The sequence below is a fragment of the Erythrolamprus reginae genome, chromosome 2 (genome assembly GCF_031021105.1).
Source record: "Erythrolamprus reginae isolate rEryReg1 chromosome 2, rEryReg1.hap1, whole genome shotgun sequence".
Taxonomy (NCBI): Eukaryota; Metazoa; Chordata; class Lepidosauria; order Squamata; family Dipsadidae; genus Erythrolamprus; species Erythrolamprus reginae.
In genome coordinates this window covers 317,279,792-317,296,598 of record NC_091951.1, presented here as the reverse complement: position 1 = coordinate 317,296,598, position 16,807 = coordinate 317,279,792, and the positions used below count along the sequence as shown (strand labels likewise).

At 35.0% G+C, this 16,807-nt stretch overlaps 1 protein-coding gene across 2 annotated transcripts in view; it reads left to right on the top strand.

Moving 5' to 3' along the window:
* The window catches only part of MTX3 (metaxin 3), a 28,483-nt gene extending 13,093 nt beyond the window's left edge, over window positions 1-15,390 (top strand). For both annotated transcript variants that reach the window (XM_070743232.1, XM_070743233.1), the window contains exons 5-9: window positions 4,180-4,362; window positions 6,354-6,430; window positions 8,822-8,979; window positions 9,228-9,316; window positions 13,194-15,390. In XM_070743232.1, coding sequence (XP_070599333.1) covers window positions 4,180-4,362; window positions 6,354-6,430; window positions 8,822-8,979; window positions 9,228-9,316; window positions 13,194-13,307 — 621 coding nt within the window. In that variant the 3' untranslated portion in view covers window positions 13,308-15,390. The remainder of the gene's footprint in view (window positions 1-4,179; window positions 4,363-6,353; window positions 6,431-8,821; window positions 8,980-9,227; window positions 9,317-13,193) is intronic.
* Window positions 15,391-16,807: the final 1,417 nt, after the last annotated feature.

Below are 16,807 nucleotides of genomic sequence, written 5' to 3'. Positions count from 1 at the left end.
GATGTTGTAATAGTGCTTCATGTGTCTTCTAAAAGCTCTCTGAAACTCTTCTTAAGTTACTTCCTGAGGTTTTGAACCTTTCTTGGCTTTGGCTTCTCTTCTTGGCAATTTTGATGCTTCTTTTTTCCCTGACATGCAGTTTGTGTTCTTCTGTTTCTTCATCATTGGCAGTCTCTTTTCACCACCCTAGTGGGTTTCCGAAAAGCCTTGAAAACCTGGCTTTGCCGGCAGGCCTGGGGGCCATGATAATTGATACCTCCCTATCCGGCTGAGACAAAAATTGATTGGGATGTTTGTGTATGAATGTAGTTATTACATGGTAGGGTTTTTATTATGATGAAATTTTCTTATTACTATGGAATTAACTATTTATTATGAAATGTTTTTATTATTATGGAATGTTTTAATTTGATTACCGTATATACTCAAGTATAAGCCGACCCGAGTATAAGCCGAGGCACCAGTTTTTGCCACAAAACTGGGAAAACTTATTGACCCGAGTATAAGCCAAGGTTAGAAAATGCAGTGGCTACTGGTAACTTATAAAAATGGAAACTAATAAAATTACATTAATTGAGACATCAGTAGATTAAATGTTTTAGAATATTTACTTTAAAGAAAACCAGTAAATTAGCTCTGTAAATTTAAAAGAGGGTAAACAAAAGCAATCTGGTAATAACAATAAATTAAAAAGTAAAAAAAGTAGCTCAATCAGCAACCAAGCTAAAACCTATTTCTAACCCTAACCCATGAGTCTTTAAACTTGACAGTTTAAGACTAGTGGACTTCAACTCCCAGAATTCCTTCCCCCCCCCCCCCCAATGCTACTTCAGGAGTAGGAGTTGAAGTCCACAAGCCTTAATCTTTCCAGGTTTGAAGACTCTTGCATTTCTAACCCTAACCCAGGGCTCTTTAAACTTGACAGTTTTAAGACTAGTGGACTTCAACTCCCAGAATTCCTGCACCAGCCATGCTACTTCAGGAGTAGGAGTTGAAGTCCACAAGCCTTAATCTTTCCAGGTTTGAAGACTCTTGCATTTCTAACCCTAACCCAGGGCTCTTTAAACTTGACAATTTTAAGACTAGTGGACTTCAACTCCCAGAATTCCTGCACCAGCCGTGCTACTTCAGGAGTAGGAGTTGAAGTCCACAAGCCTTAATCTTTCCAGGTTTGAAGACTCTTGCATTTTTAACCCTAACCCATGGGTCTTTAAACTTGACAATTTTAAGACTAGTGGACTTCAACTCCCAGAATTCCTGCACCAGCCATGCTACTTCAGGAGTAGGAGTTGAAGTCCACAAGCCTTAATCTTTCCAGGTTTGAAGACTCTTGCATTTTTAACCCTAACCCATGGGTCTTTAAACTTGAGTTTTTAGAAGCCTGGAAAGAGTTCATACCGTGTCCCCCCCGCCCCCCCCCCCTTTAGCTTGCTGGCTCTCTCCTTGGCTGGATCTCCCACCCCTGATCCTCCCTCCTCCTCGTCTCCCTTTATTGCCCCATGTGTTCTGCAGAAAGCAGATTTGCTAAAGAAATCCACTTGGGACGGCAGCAGGGAAAGGAGGAGGAAGAGAGCCAGAATAGCCCACAGCCTCGGGGGAGGAGGAGAGGGGCGGCATACAAATCTGATTAATAAAATAAATAAATAAATAAAGGAAAGAGCTGTCCTCCTCCTCCTTCCCTTGCTGCCGTACCAAGCGGATCTCTTTAACAAATCTGCTTCTCTCTCTGGCTGGAGGCTTCTAAAGCCTGGAGAGAATTCATGCCGTCCCCATCCCCTACCTTTAGCTTGCTGGCGGGGCGCCCTCTTGTGGTGATTCGGCGCCCTCTTGTGACCCGAGTATAAGCTGAGGTCGGGTTTTTCAGCCCATTTTTGGGGCTGAAAAACTCGGCTTATACTTGAGTATATACGATATATTGTTTTATAATTATTGTGGTAAGCCGCTCTGAGTCCTCAGGGAGAGGACAGCATATAAATTCAAATGAATGAATGAATGAATGAATGAATGTGCCAATGTGACATCTCTAATAAAATGGTGCTTTAAGGAACTATTAGTCTTGGAGTCTTCTTACATTGGGGCTTACTTGGAACCCTGACATGTTCATATTGTGGAAACGATCCGTCTTTCTTGTTTTTCTTTAGCCCAATTTAGAACTTGCACCTGACTATTGTAGTTTCCAATCTCTTACGCAGTCAGCACCTGACTTTCTGTTCAATACCATAAATGAACTTTTAAAATCTATTTTAGCAATTGTAGTCAATTTGATTCTGTCTACGCCATATGGCGCTTCCATTGATACAGGTATCATTTTAGTTGTTGAAGATAGTGTTAGTTATAAAGAAATAATAGATTCGCAAAAAATTATATGTTGATGCCCTCCTTCATTTCGATTCTTAAACCATGTCAGAATGAATAAAAATGTATGATTGTTTTTTTTAAAAAAATGTATTTATTTTTTATTTTTATTGAATTTATTTTAATAAAATTATTTTGGAGTAAAAATCTATCTAAATATAGTTTTCTATTTAAGATACATTAATTTAGTTCATTTAGCATGAAATGGAGCTTAGTTATGTAGCATGAGGCTGTATATTCTGCAATATTGGGACTGTCGGTGACTCAACAGTGGGTCAGAGGAGGAGCCGCTGTGGGACAGAGATGACAGGTGCTCCAGCATTGGGGTTGCTACTGGTACGGATGAGGACGGCATACCGATAGCTTCTCCTTCATGCACGTGCGTACGTCCAAGTGTGAGATTTTTTCTGCCCGTGCGCAGGAAGCAAAATCTGATTAGGGTGTGTGCAAATGTGCAAGATTTTGGAATTTTTTTGCTTCTGCACATGCACGGAAGCAAAAACACTGGGATGCACATGCACGCATGCAGGAGAACAGAAGCGGCGCATGCAGCACACAGCGGTAATGGGAATCCGCCCTTGAGTTGCTCTTTAAAAATAATGATTTAAAACCAGGTGATTTAAATCAAGCCTTTTTACTAGTGATTTAAATCAAATCCACCCTGAATCAAGCAGTGTAACATTTTTCTTAATAATTCCAATTTTGGCAGTCCAATCTCCAATCACAAGCAGCAGATTTTGATTTCATGTTCTGTTAGTTTTAAATCAAATTAGATTATATAATTTAATAATCTCATATTTCTGTCACTGAAATTAATGGAACTTAATTTAGACTTGGTGTTTATATGAATTAGCTTTGAAACACTTAAGGAAGTGTCTGTTTAAAATCAGCATTTAATGTTGTATTTGAAAATGAGATTAATTTAGTCTACTAAACAGGAATCTTAATCAGTTTTGTAAATTATACTTGTGTGGCCTACTTCTTAAAAACAATAGTAATTTCATCCTAAATTTAGACTGCGTTACTTCACACTGTGAATAGAGAGTTGATTAAAATATTTCAAAACGTAAGCTAGAAAAGGGAAAGAGTTCTATGATTTATTTTATTAAAATGATTATGTTTTCGGTAAGGTCAATACAAAACATAGAACTGCAAATGCAAAAAAGCGAATGAAATCAATCACGAAGCAGTAATATGCAATAATTTATTATTAGTTTTTAAAATAAATGGATTTTATATTATATTTATATTGCACAGTGGCACAAAGCAAAAAAACTTACAAAAGTTCTTGAAATGTTTAGGTTTGTAAAAATGAGTCCTGTGATATCACAATCATTAAGTTAATTATTAGATTGTTTGAAATTTCAAGATTACATTCACACATTATGATAAACCATAATGTTACTTATTTTGATTTTAGTTAGCATGATTCATGAACCCTGGCATTATGATTTGCTGTGTTTGAACCACATTTTTGTGGCTTGCTGAGCAACGGATCAAACAAGTCATACGTTGGTGTGATATGTGGTTAAATATTGTTACCATGCATGTTTTTCAAATTAATTACTTTTATTGCTTATTTGCACAAATTATATTTCAGGAAAAATATGTCTTAGAGGAAGAAAAGCATTATTTATAGTCATTTCATTATAATAAATGTGCTGAATTCCTCTAGTCATAAATCTGGGCTAAGTTTATGTATAAACTTTTACATTTTTAATTTAGAGATAAAAGCTTCAGTAAAAAAAACCCTGCATTTATTGTAGTCTTTATAGAAAGTGTCTTCATTCTTGAATATTAACTTTCTTTATCTTTATGGTACAGCTGTATACTTTTTGGGTTGAAGCTGATAATTACTATAATATGACAAAACCATGGTTTGCTTCAAGGATTCCATTTCCATTGAGTTGGTACCTACCTAGAAAGATGTCCAGGGATGCTCTTAATAGGATCTTGCTGACAAAAGGAGGGCCTCCACTCTATAGCATCAATGAAATAGAAGTTCAGGTAAATTTCTTAGTCAATCAAAATTGATGCAGGTGTCCTATCACTGCATGTTAAATGCAGTATTGTTTACTACTCTACTTTATAAGACGGTATATGTTGAATCTTCAGAATATAACAGTGTCTTGTTTTCTTTGATATTATTTACAGAATACTTACCTTTCTATCAAAGCAGAATATACAGTCTTTTCTTGTGTTTACAGATAATATATTCTTTCAAGAAGGACCCTAATTTTGTGGGAGAACATCTTCATTTCCCCCCAGAGCATTATAGAAACATCCATTTGCTTTCTAAACCAAATCCCTCACCCCCGAACTTTATTACTAGCATTTAAAAAAAAGATTGATCTAATATGGTGTTATACAAACTAAGAAAAATGTAATTTTGAAGGCATTCCAGGGAAGTACTTTGTTTATACCTTTGTATATTCCAAAGCATTATTTTGGAATCAAATCTAAAGCCCTGCACAGGCTTTTTTTCAAAACAGAAATTAAAACAATAAGCGAAAACAATTGTTTACCATACAGGAACATTTTCCAGAGCTCTTACATAACTTCCTTTGCAACCTTTGCAATCAATATGAGAGAATTCTCACCATAAAAATATGCTCAAAAAGTACCCACCATTGTGAAAGCAATCTACAGACTGGTGTTATCTGTGTTGCTAAAATTCCTACTGCTTTTTTTGAAACTTATGAGCAGATTTCCTCTGATAGGTTCCAAGTATTGGAATCTAATATGAATTAGAGTGTCCCTTTAAAAAAGAGATGGTCTGAATCTCTTTGGGTCCCCCCCCCATTCTCTACTCCTGTAGCCCATCAACCTAATACATAAAGCAATAGTGTTGCTTTTATAGTATGCTATAATACATATAATATACACGGTTAATATACTAAATTATACTCAAACCCCAGTACACTGAAGATGGCATTTAATTTTGTTTTATGAGGTGCAGTTAGAAGTGGGTTCCTCCTGGTTCGGTAGATAAATTAAGTTGTCAAGGATGAGCAACTTTTTTGTCTGAGAATTCACGACATTTTGTGGGAGCTCAAGGAACATTATAGGTGAAACATAAAGACAACACAGCTAATTTTTCATTAGTTTTAGTTTAAGGATTCTTAATTTTGTAAATTATATTTATTGTCTCAAAATATAGGTTCCATACTCTTGATATGTAGGAGTAATATGATAATAGAATGAATCAGCCACAGAGAAAAATAGCAATTGCACTTTCATTTGTATACCACCCCATAGTGTTTTACAGCACTCTCTGGACAGTTTACAATGTCACTATATTGTCCCCAACAATCTGGTTCCTCATTTTACTTATCTTGGAAGGATAAAAGGCTGAGTCAACCTTGAGCCCTATCAGGATTGAACTCCAGGATGTGGGCAGAGTTTGTCTCCAATACTGCATTCTAATCACTGTGCTGCCAGGGCTCCTGTAAAATCCTGTGAAAATATAAAAAATAGGATAATGTATAATGGAGTAAATAGATATTTTGAATGTTTCTTAGAACTATTTTTAAGGTTAATAAAGACATTCTGTAATTGTTGCATAAGGGAGCAAATGACAGCATATAAGACATGGTGTTATGCAAATAATGCAACTTATGTAATTGTGCTATACATTAAGACACAAGAGCACATGTGTCAAACTCATCACATCATGTTGCTGTCATGTAATGTTTCATGACATTTTTCCTAATCGCAGAACTGGGGTGGGCATGGCCTTGCACGTGACGCATCCAGCCCATGGACCACCAGTTTGACACCCCTGAACAAGAGTGTGTTAATAGCATCATGTACATATCACTTTAGCAACATTATGTTTGGCTGCAAGTGGCTGTATCTGCAATGGCATATTTTTTAACATTGTGATATAGGATAGGTAATGTAAAAGTTAATACTTTACTATCTATTATGAATACTCTGCATTGATTTGAAATAAGTACTGGAAGCATTTTGTGCAGATTAGCTTTTCTCCATTTTAGATTTACAGAGATGCAAAAGAGTGTCTTAATCTTCTGTCAAATAGACTAGGCACATCTCCATTTTTCTTCGGAAATAAGTGAGTACAGAATGTTTATGGTGTTTGCAATGCATTTTAATATAAAACCACATTTTATATTTAAAGTATGTTAACACTTTGTTTGATTTTCCAGCTTTTACTATCAATACTTGTTCAACTACTGATCACCATAACTAATTAATTTAACTAATTAAAAAGAATTTTAAAAAGAATTCAAGAACAGCTTCCTTCAGATTCTGTATAAAATGACATACTTGTACATTGAATATCAGTGGCATAATTTTCCACAATTTTGAGTCGAAAAAGGAAAAAAGTTACAACATACATTCTAGAACAGGCTTAACAATTATTTTAAAAGTTAATCACCAAGAGCTATAAACATAGTTACTATACACCATGTTTGCTGCATGTCCTTTGATCATCAACAGGTTATTTATGGCTAATGTGGCCATCTCTTCTCTCTTTCAAGCAGGCAATTGCTCATTGATTATCTATTTAACACTAAATTAAATTTCTAAAACCTTCCCCAGTTTGTGGATTTTTAAAAAATAAATACTTATCAGACTTTTTTTCTCTGCATAATTAAGTGGCTTTCCTGCCGGGGCACTATTTTATGGTGCTTTTGATTAAAGCTTTAAATTGCTCAAACTATGTCCAGTTATTTTCAAGAGTATAGCTCTCAGATTCTGTTCTGCAAGAAGGTCTTACTTTTTCATTTGTTTCCATTTTCAGTGCATTGCATGCTGAAGCGATGTTGATTTTTGTATAATATTCAGGATGTTGTTTTCCTTTAATGATGGAAAATCATCTTTTTCATAATTACATTCATGTGGAGAAAAAACACATTCACGTGTCTGAATTAATAATATGGCCATGGAAGAGAAGTGTACCTTATCTAAATTCGATCTAAATTTTCTGGGCCACATGATAAAATATTTATCCTGAAGCCACTTTTATCTTTTTATATAAGGGTTAGACATAATTTGATGTCTGATAATGAAATGTAGATTATATTCCAAACATCTACATATGGCTTAAAGCTATTCATTTATCAATTCCTTTATACAAGGACCATCTTCTGGAATTGACAGCTGACATTACTAATAATAGGCTTTACACTTCAGAAAAACTCTTGCTTTACATGTACAGCCTGCAGCTAATTGCAATTGCTTAGTTGAATGTTGTAATTAATTGGTTTAAGGCCTTTTGATTAAGACAAATCTTGACTGATTCTTCATATTTATTTATTTATTTATTTATTTATTTATTTATTACTTAGATTTGTATGCCGCCCCTCTCCGAAGACTCGGGGCGGCATACAAATCCCCTCTCCGAAGACTCGGGGCGGCATACAAATTTGGAAAACATCTTGAAGTAACTGGAAAAAAATGAAAACAAGGAACAACTTGATTAGGAAAATTGCAGGATGGGGAGCACAAGCATAAACACTGCATACAATCATTTATTTATTGTGTCACTGAATACTGCATAAGAGTAACATTCAAAACCCTCAAATTTACATCAATGTCCTGGTTCCATGTTATTTCGAACATTGCACACACACACACACCCAATTCTCAGGTGACAACAACAGACAGTTGGAGAGTGGAATAAAATAAACAGTCCAAAACATAAAATATTAGATTCTCTATCTCGTACTGGGCTTAAATCTAGGAAACCAATTTGGAATAACATACTGCAGTTTTACAATCTTGATGAAGAATGGCGATCAAAATAACTAATAACTATAACCAAACAGGTCATGTAGAACCAATAAACCCACTTCCAGAAATGCAGCTGCCCCCCAAAATATGGAGCCACCTGAATAGAATCAGGACAGGCCATATCAGAAGTAAGGCAAAGCTCTTTAAGTGGGGAATGACCAAAGGCCTGCAGTGTATCTGTGGTACATTGGAACAAGTGATGATACATATAGTCTGGGAAAGTCTCTTCAGGAAGTTTAAAGGTACCTGGGATGATCTCATCATAGCAACAGTAGAATCAGTTAGATGGGTTGCTTCCTTAGAAATTGAACTACAGCATCTATCCTGTTGGATAGATGCCATATTATATCGGTTTTATCATGTTTTTACCCTAATGCAGTATTTTATTTAGTCTATGTATTGTCCATGCACTAGATGTATTTGCTGATGCTTTATTCAAACTTACATTTGTGTTTATTTGTACATATGTGGTTTATTGGTATTGCATACCAGGGATTGCATAACCTCGCCATATAATAAATAAGACAAATTAGTCATTTTCACAAAATATAATCTTATTATACCAAATATAGTCTTAATGACACGATTTCTTGACTATTTCTATAGTCAAGCATGTTACATTTTTATGAATAATAGTTTACTTCTATATTTATGAAAGTTTTTAAAGGGATTTTAGATAATAATGTCATGTATTCATTATCTCTAGACCTACAACTCTTGATGCCTTCGTGTTTGGTTTTCTTGCACCTCTTTATAAAGCACCATTCCTGAAAGTCCAGTTACAAGAGCATCTGAAGCAGCTTCCTAACTTATGTCACTTCTGTGATGATATTCTGAGTTGCTACTTTAGACGAAACATCTCAGGTAAAGCTACACTTTATACATCTTGAAATCTACATATGCTTGTTTGCACTAAATCTATTCTAGAAATAAACTCTTTACCAGAAATCTTGGAATCTCCTTTATAAGTTTGTAAGGACTTTAAAAATGGTAAAGGTTTAGAACTCTATTAGCATAGATTATATGATGCTTTCTCTGTGAAAATTCTTGAAATGTTTATAGAGATGCTTAGTTGCTTCTAATTTTATCTTCTGTGTGTCTTGCCTTTTTAGGGACCTCTCCAGAGGGACAAGATACAGTTGATGCGAATCTCCAGAAACTTACACAGCTTGTGAACAAGGAGTCTAATTTGATTGAAAAGGTTCTTGTTCATTCTGATTTTCTAACTGATAGATAGGGGCCTGATAGTACTTTTGACTTTAATCAGCTAGAAAGAGAAAAAGAATGACAGACAGAACTAGAGAAGAGCACCCAAGGAGAGCAGAATCCATCTCAAGTTTTGGGATGCTTCCTACTGCAGTTGGTTTCAGCTGCCTTTATGTTATTCAATCTCTGATGCCTGTAGTGACCTTCTCTGCAAAAAAACCAACAACATATGAGATGACTGTGGAAGGAGAGGAAATCTATAAAATCTATACTTAACGATAACTAATGCTTGTTTGATAAAGGAAAAAAAGTCATATGAGAATTTAGGAAGCTGTCAAATAAGCCTTCTGTATATTTCTCTACACAAGTGCAATATAGAAAATGTTTAAGTAATTCCAGAGTCAGAAGGACAAATGTGATCAAAAGGAATATTGTTAAATCTAACAAAGCAGATGGCCAGGCATTAGAACATATCCTAGAAAATGCTTTTCAGTATAATAATAATAATAATAATAATAATAATAATAATAATAATAATAATAATAGTAATAGTAATAGTAATTGTTATTGTTATTGTTATTGTTATTGTTATTAATTAGATTTTTATGCCCCCCCCCCTCCGAAGACTCGGAGCAGCTAATACTGTACTGTACAGTGTAATGTACTGGCTCTCTATTAAGTATTTTTTCACTACACTATATTATATTATGTGGAGGCATATCTTGACCATGCCTTAATAAAACTGCAATCTATTATTATTATTATTATTATTATTATTATTATTATTATTATTATTATTATTATTACATTGATACAGTAATTAAATAATTTATCCTGGAAATTAGGAGACTAAGAGTTCTAGCACTTCCTTGGAGATAGAGGTAGCTGAATAATTTTGGGTCAGACACTTTCTCTCAGATCAGCCCAGATCATAGAGATATTATTGTACAGCAAATAGAAGTCACTTTCTCTCATCGCAACCCAGGTCATAGAGATGATGTTGTATAGAGAATAGGAGGCAAGATTATTAGGTTTGTTTGCTGCCTTCATATAGCTGGTCCATTATAACCTTCAGCTGAAAGTTGATTATTGGAGTCAAGTGACTGTCGGATTTTAGCTTTAGCTGTCCCTTAACTTGAAGCATAGATTAGATAGATAAGTCTCAAGTCAATAAAACTAAGATGCTTTTCTTTTCACATGATGATGTCCACCTGAAATCTACTTTCTTATAATTTAAATTAGTTATTTTTTGTCCTGTTTTCTAAAAAAACTGAATATTTCCCCCCATCTTCTACATGAGATCCTTTCAGATACCTAAAGATTATTATCACATTTCCCTACAGCTTTCTCCAGGTAAAAAATATATAAAACCTAAAATTATTCCTCCTAATTTTTTCCTTCCAGGTCCCTTATCATATTGGTTGCATTTTTGTATACCATCAAATGTATCAATGCCCTTTCTAAAATGCAGTACCAATAAAGGAAAAAATCAAGGAGAAAATGCAGTATCTGGAAAAAACTCAACACACTGTTCTAGGTGCATAAGAAAAATGAACACAGTGATCAGGGTTAAATTTCCTTTTAGGCATTTAGATCATCCCATTTGTGCATATATAAATTAAAGAACATTTGATAGAGTGTTTAAGTTTCAGCAGAGCACGAAAGGGTGTCTTAATAACATCTGCTTGAAATTAACAGCCCTAAACTACCTCAGGGATTCAATAGAGAAGTATAATTCAAATACAGTGATACCTCGTCTTACAAACTTAATTGGTTCCGGGATGAGCTTCTTAAACTGAAAAGTTTGTAAGACGAAACAATGTTTCCCATAGGAATCAATGGAAAAGCGATTAATGCGTGCAAGCCCAAAATTCACCCCTTTTGCCAGCCGAAGTGCCCGTTTTTGTGCTTCTGGGATTCCCCTGAGGTTCCCCTCCATAGGAAACCCCACCTCTGGACTTCTGTGTTTTTGTGATGCTGCAGGGAAATCCCAGCAGGGGAATCCCAGCAGCGCAAAAACGAGCGCTTCGCTGGCAATGGAAGTCCGGAGGTGGGGTTTCCCAGTGAAGGGCGCATCAGTGAAATTGCAGCATCGCAAAAACACCAAACTCCACTTCGGGACCTCTATATTTTTGTGATGCTGCGATTTCACTGAGGCTCCCCTCGCTGGGAAACCCCACCTCCGGACTTCCGTTGCCAGCGAAGTGCCCGTTTTTGCGCTGCTGGGATTCCCCTGCTGGGATTTCCCTGCAGCATCACAAAAACACGGAAGTCCAGAGGTGGTGTTTCCCATAGAGGGGAGCCTCAGGGGAATCCCAGCAGCGCAAAAACAGGTGCTTTGTTGGCAACGGGAGTCTGGAGGTGGTGCATCCCAGCGGCGGCGGTGGGTTTGTAAGGTGAAAATAGTTTGTAAGAAGAGGCAAAAAAATCTTAAACCCCAGGTTTGTATCTCGAAAAGTTTGTATGACGAGGTGTTTGTAAGATGAGGTATCACTGTATAACAGCTAACTATGTATTCTCAACTATTTAAGTAAATAATAAAAGAAAGATAAGTAAATCACTCAGTAATATTCCATGAGATATAGGAGTGGTTCCATAAATATAATTATTATAAGTCAAAATTATTAGAAGCAGTTATTTCCTAACAAGTTGTCAGATCATAATGTAAATTAAAGTATTAATAAAGGGAGACACTAGAGATGTTTGTTCAGTCTTGGTTTCATTCTGGTTATTTATTCCAATCAAGTTATATATTTTTCCTATATTTTCTTACCAATAGAACAAATTGAGTTAGATAATCAAAAAGAGCAACAGAGAGGACTATTACTTTGATAAATTAAGATAGATTAAATTTCTACTGGTAGCCATTTGATGTCAGTACCCAGGCACCTGTTAATCACCTATAAATTGATTTGGGCAGGAGGAAGTTGGCAACCAAGATAGAGCAATCAACTTTTCAGTATTTCTTTCTCTTTGCAGATACAAATTCTTTTAAAGCATAACTTTAGGCAGAAGATTTGTAGCTTCCTGTTTGGCAGAAGCCAAAACTGTGTGCTTTATATAACAGTAGATATTCAGTAGTTTGTCAGACAGTGGAGGGAACAATCTTTTTAAACGATTTGGACAATGCTCAAAATTGCTGTCTGACTTTAATTTTCTTGTTAAATAAATATTTAAGAAGCTGATTTCCTGTTTTGTTATTGGCAGGCATTTTAACTTTATTAGTACTTATTTTTACTTTTCACTCTCCATTGTTTGGTCTTAAGGAAATAGTATTAACTCTGAATGATCAAGAATATTAACTCTCATTTTTTCCAATGTTTTTGCATTTTCTAAACTGCTTTCTTATCTGATGGGAACCTGCATGGTTTTAAACTTAACTCTCTGTGAGAGGGGAAAAGAAATTTGTGCAGATAAATTGGAAAGCATGTTATCGTTCATGTGATGCCATAAAATGAAGCATACAACAATGTTTAGTCTGGTCAGCTGAATTAATCAGGCCTACAAATTAGAACATGGTGAAAAAGAGAGATGAATTACAGAGAATTGGATAGGAAATACTTTAAAGTGTACCTCATACATAGATCATCTTTAAAGGACCACATCTCCATTTCTTTTAATGGATAAACAAGAAATAACATACTTACTACTCAGAGTTAAGCGGTTAAAGTATAAAAAATATATGCATGGCATTAATAAGATAATCCATTTAACTCATTAGTTAATATGTTAGTTTTGAACTTAAGAAAATTGCACTATTGTGTATCTAATTAACTTATATAATAAATTTTGATGTTATAATGTGAACAGCGTTAAGAGTAATTTTATTCAAATATCCAAACTGGTGTTTATCTTTTATCCCTCTTTTGCAGATGGATGACAACCTTCGCAAGAGCCCTCAGCATCCTCCTCGTAAGCTGACAACTGTCAAACTTTCTACAGCCGAGGAAGGAAATAATTCATTGAATCGATTGTCACCCTTATAGATTTTTAATTTCATATTTATACATGTGTTCTGAGAAACTGTTCATCTGTAATCAATTTTTGCACTAAGTCTATGTCTTTATGAATCTATGGCAAAGGATAACTTGACATGGGTGCAGGTCCATTCATTTAACCGATTTATTCTATGCTCATGTTAAAAATACTATACCTAGGTTAACATGGGAAAGATCACCAGGTAATTGTAAAATATGCCATTTAATGTCGCATTTAATGCTGCATAATGCTTCCCTTTTCAAGTCAATTTATCTTTTGACCAAAAGCTAGGATTTCACTTTTTTGAAATTCACTAGATTAAGTTTTTCGTTTTGACTGCAATCATGTTGAACCTCAACTTACTGTATATCAGACTTGGTACTTGATCCCCACTTTTAGCATTTTTGTAGTTTTCTACAATAGCTCAAAAACGGAAATTAAAGTATCAGCCTGTTAACAGAGAACAGTGAATAGTGAATGGTATTTGCCATTTTGGAACATTTTGTGCAAGCAATAGTGAATATATGAAATATATGCTATTTTTAAAAGAATATAGATTTTTTTAAAAAAAAAAAACTAGTCTTACTGCCACTGGCATCTTATGTCATATTTAAATGTTTATTCAAATCTAGTTTTACAAAGAACAGGCCTGGACAAGCCTGATTAACTGCCTGAAAGCGTATTGCATACAGATTGTAGCTATTTTTACTGGTCCTTTTTTGGGGGGGGGGGGGGGGGGTACTGTACTTCGTTTTCTTTTGCTCATTGATAGCTTTTTCATGTTACTCCAGTAATTTCAAGTTCTCTGGAATAGGGAAAAATGAGATGAAGTGAAGAGAACTCCATTTCTTATTTCAGCCATTGCAATTGGCACTACTTCTATTTAACTGTTTTGTGCTAGAGATGCAATTGATTTTTGCCTTAATGCAATACATCAATACCAACCCGAATGACAGCCTTTTCTCTGGGTTACAATGTTTCAGTTAATGAATTGACAGGATACTGAGCATGTGCAGTATGTTGATCTTTGCAGAGGGAATTGCTGATGAGCATGGGCTTCCCCAAGTACTTGAACCAAGAATGGTAGAGATAATACTCCACTCAGAACTGCTGTACATAGAGCTCTGTCCTTGACATTTCCTTGTTACAGTTTATTTATTTATTGTATAGGATCTAAAGGTCTAAAACACACATGACCGTAATTAAAAAAAACAGCAGCCGAGATAAATATAATGCCATAGCAGCGCGTTGGTATGCATTATAGGGATATAGATTGGCATTTCCTGAAAGTCTCTAAGTTGGGCTCATTTTGTAACATCTGTCCATAATGGTACTGAGAAACATTTCAGCTTAGCAGTAGTTTTGCCACAATTAATATAACAGCACTAATAGTTCAAATCAAAACTGGACAGTTGCTAACAGAAGGGATGGGTTATTTGAAAGTCAGATGGTTAGGGACTTGCTTGCAAAAGGAAGGAATAAAGTAAGTTGCATAAGAAGAAGGGGGATATTGAAATATTTTAAGTCTTGAGATCTTTGAATAGTATGGAGTTTTGAAGGTACGTTTTATAGAGAGGTACTATGAACCTTTTTGTACCTGCTTAAAGTAGCTCCCTGTTTGTACACTACTGTGGAAATCTGTAAAACACTGATGAAATAAAATATGGAAGGTTGCATAAATTTGGGATCTGATTTAGACAAGGGCTTTCATTTACTCAAAATTTAATTCTGAATTAAATCAGTATATTTTTTAGAAAAGGACTTAATCAAAATGGCATCTTCCTTTAAACAAATACAAAGTACCATTTGTGCGTATCTTTATTCTACATTTTTCATATGTAACTAAACAGCTTTCTTTTTGTTTGACTTTATTTTGCCAAATCAAACAAATCAACTTTTCTCTAAATTACTTAGAGTATTCAGTGAATGTAGAGACACAGTTGTCTGAATAAGTTTGTAAATTTTGTATATAAATGTACTTACAGAGTATTACTTTATAAAATAAAGAATGTAGAAAATCTCTTCATGTATCTTGTATTTATAATAATATTTTGGGATGTCTAACATGAATAAAATTAAAATTTCATCTTACTTCTGTAGGTGTTTCATTTGTTGTCTGAGTCTGCACATGCTTATGCAAAAAATACCCCTGAAAGGAAGTGTTAACTTTTTTTCTTGACAAAGGTTTTCAAACAAGGTAGGGCTTCTTCCCCACACCCAAGTGTTCATAGTACAACATGACAAAAGCAGTTGGGTTGACCATGAGAAATTTCAAAATCCACCTAGAGAGAAATAGAAATGTATAGCTTCTGACTTTAAGCCCTTTGACATGCCTGTCACTCTACTAAATTTGATTTTTTTTTTGCTTCTGCTAAAAATAATAGATTTCCTATTATTGTTCATCAGAAAGAATTTAATAATGTTTTCTTTGTATAACATTTGGAGGTCCCTGAAGTTTTGCATGTGGCCCTGGGGCTTCAGATTATGCATCCCTGCTATATTCACACAGGTTCAGGTTTACAAAATAGAGGCCACCTTCAAGGCTGTGGGAACTCTTCATCTGGGGGCAGGGGAGAACATGTGAATGCTACTAGCTGATCTCCACCGGCCGCTGTGCATTTTTTATTAAATTATCAATATTCCAAGTTTCTAGAAAAGTATCCAAGCGTACTAGAGCAATTCATTTTAGAAGCTGAATCAGAGAAAAGTTCAGTTATTTTTTTTATTTCTACCATATCTTTTATGTTGGATGTTTTGTATTATAACTTTTTTGTTGTTACTCTATTGTCATAATAAAGCAAGCAAGCCATGGAATCAAGTATATTGGTACATTTTCTTCATATATTAATACGGTCTAGCAGTATGATGATGGTACTGGTGGCGGTGATGATGACAGTAACTATAACTAAATTTTGACAATGTAGTTTATTGAGCTCTCTCTGGTCTTCAATTGATTCCCCTGGGCCGTTTCCGTTTTATGTATGGTTTGTATGAGATGTATGATTGTTTTTTATATTAAGGGTTTTAAACTGTTTTAATTATTGGATTTGTACTGTTTGTGCTGTTGTGAGCCACCCCGAGTCTTCGGAGAGGGGCGGCATACAAATCTAATTAATAATAATAATAATAATAATAATAATAATAATAATAATAATAATAACCTAGCTATTGTAGTTTATATGGCAAAAGCATGTTGTATGAACTGAGTTAATTGTGGCTTCTAAAATCATAATTTAATAGGATATGTGAACCAATGTATTTCCTGTAGCTTGCCTTTTATCTCTTTCTTATTCTTAGAGATAATTCTATAGGAGTTGGTGAAATTCAATATTTTTTTACTACTGGTTCTATGGGCATGGCGTAGCTTGGTGGGCATAGCATTGGAAGGATAATGTGAAATCTCCATTCCTACCCCACTCCAGGGTAAGGTTACTGCAAAATCCCCATTTCCTCCAGATCAGCTGGGACTCGGGAAACAGAGAATAGATGGGGGTTGGACCAGTCAGAG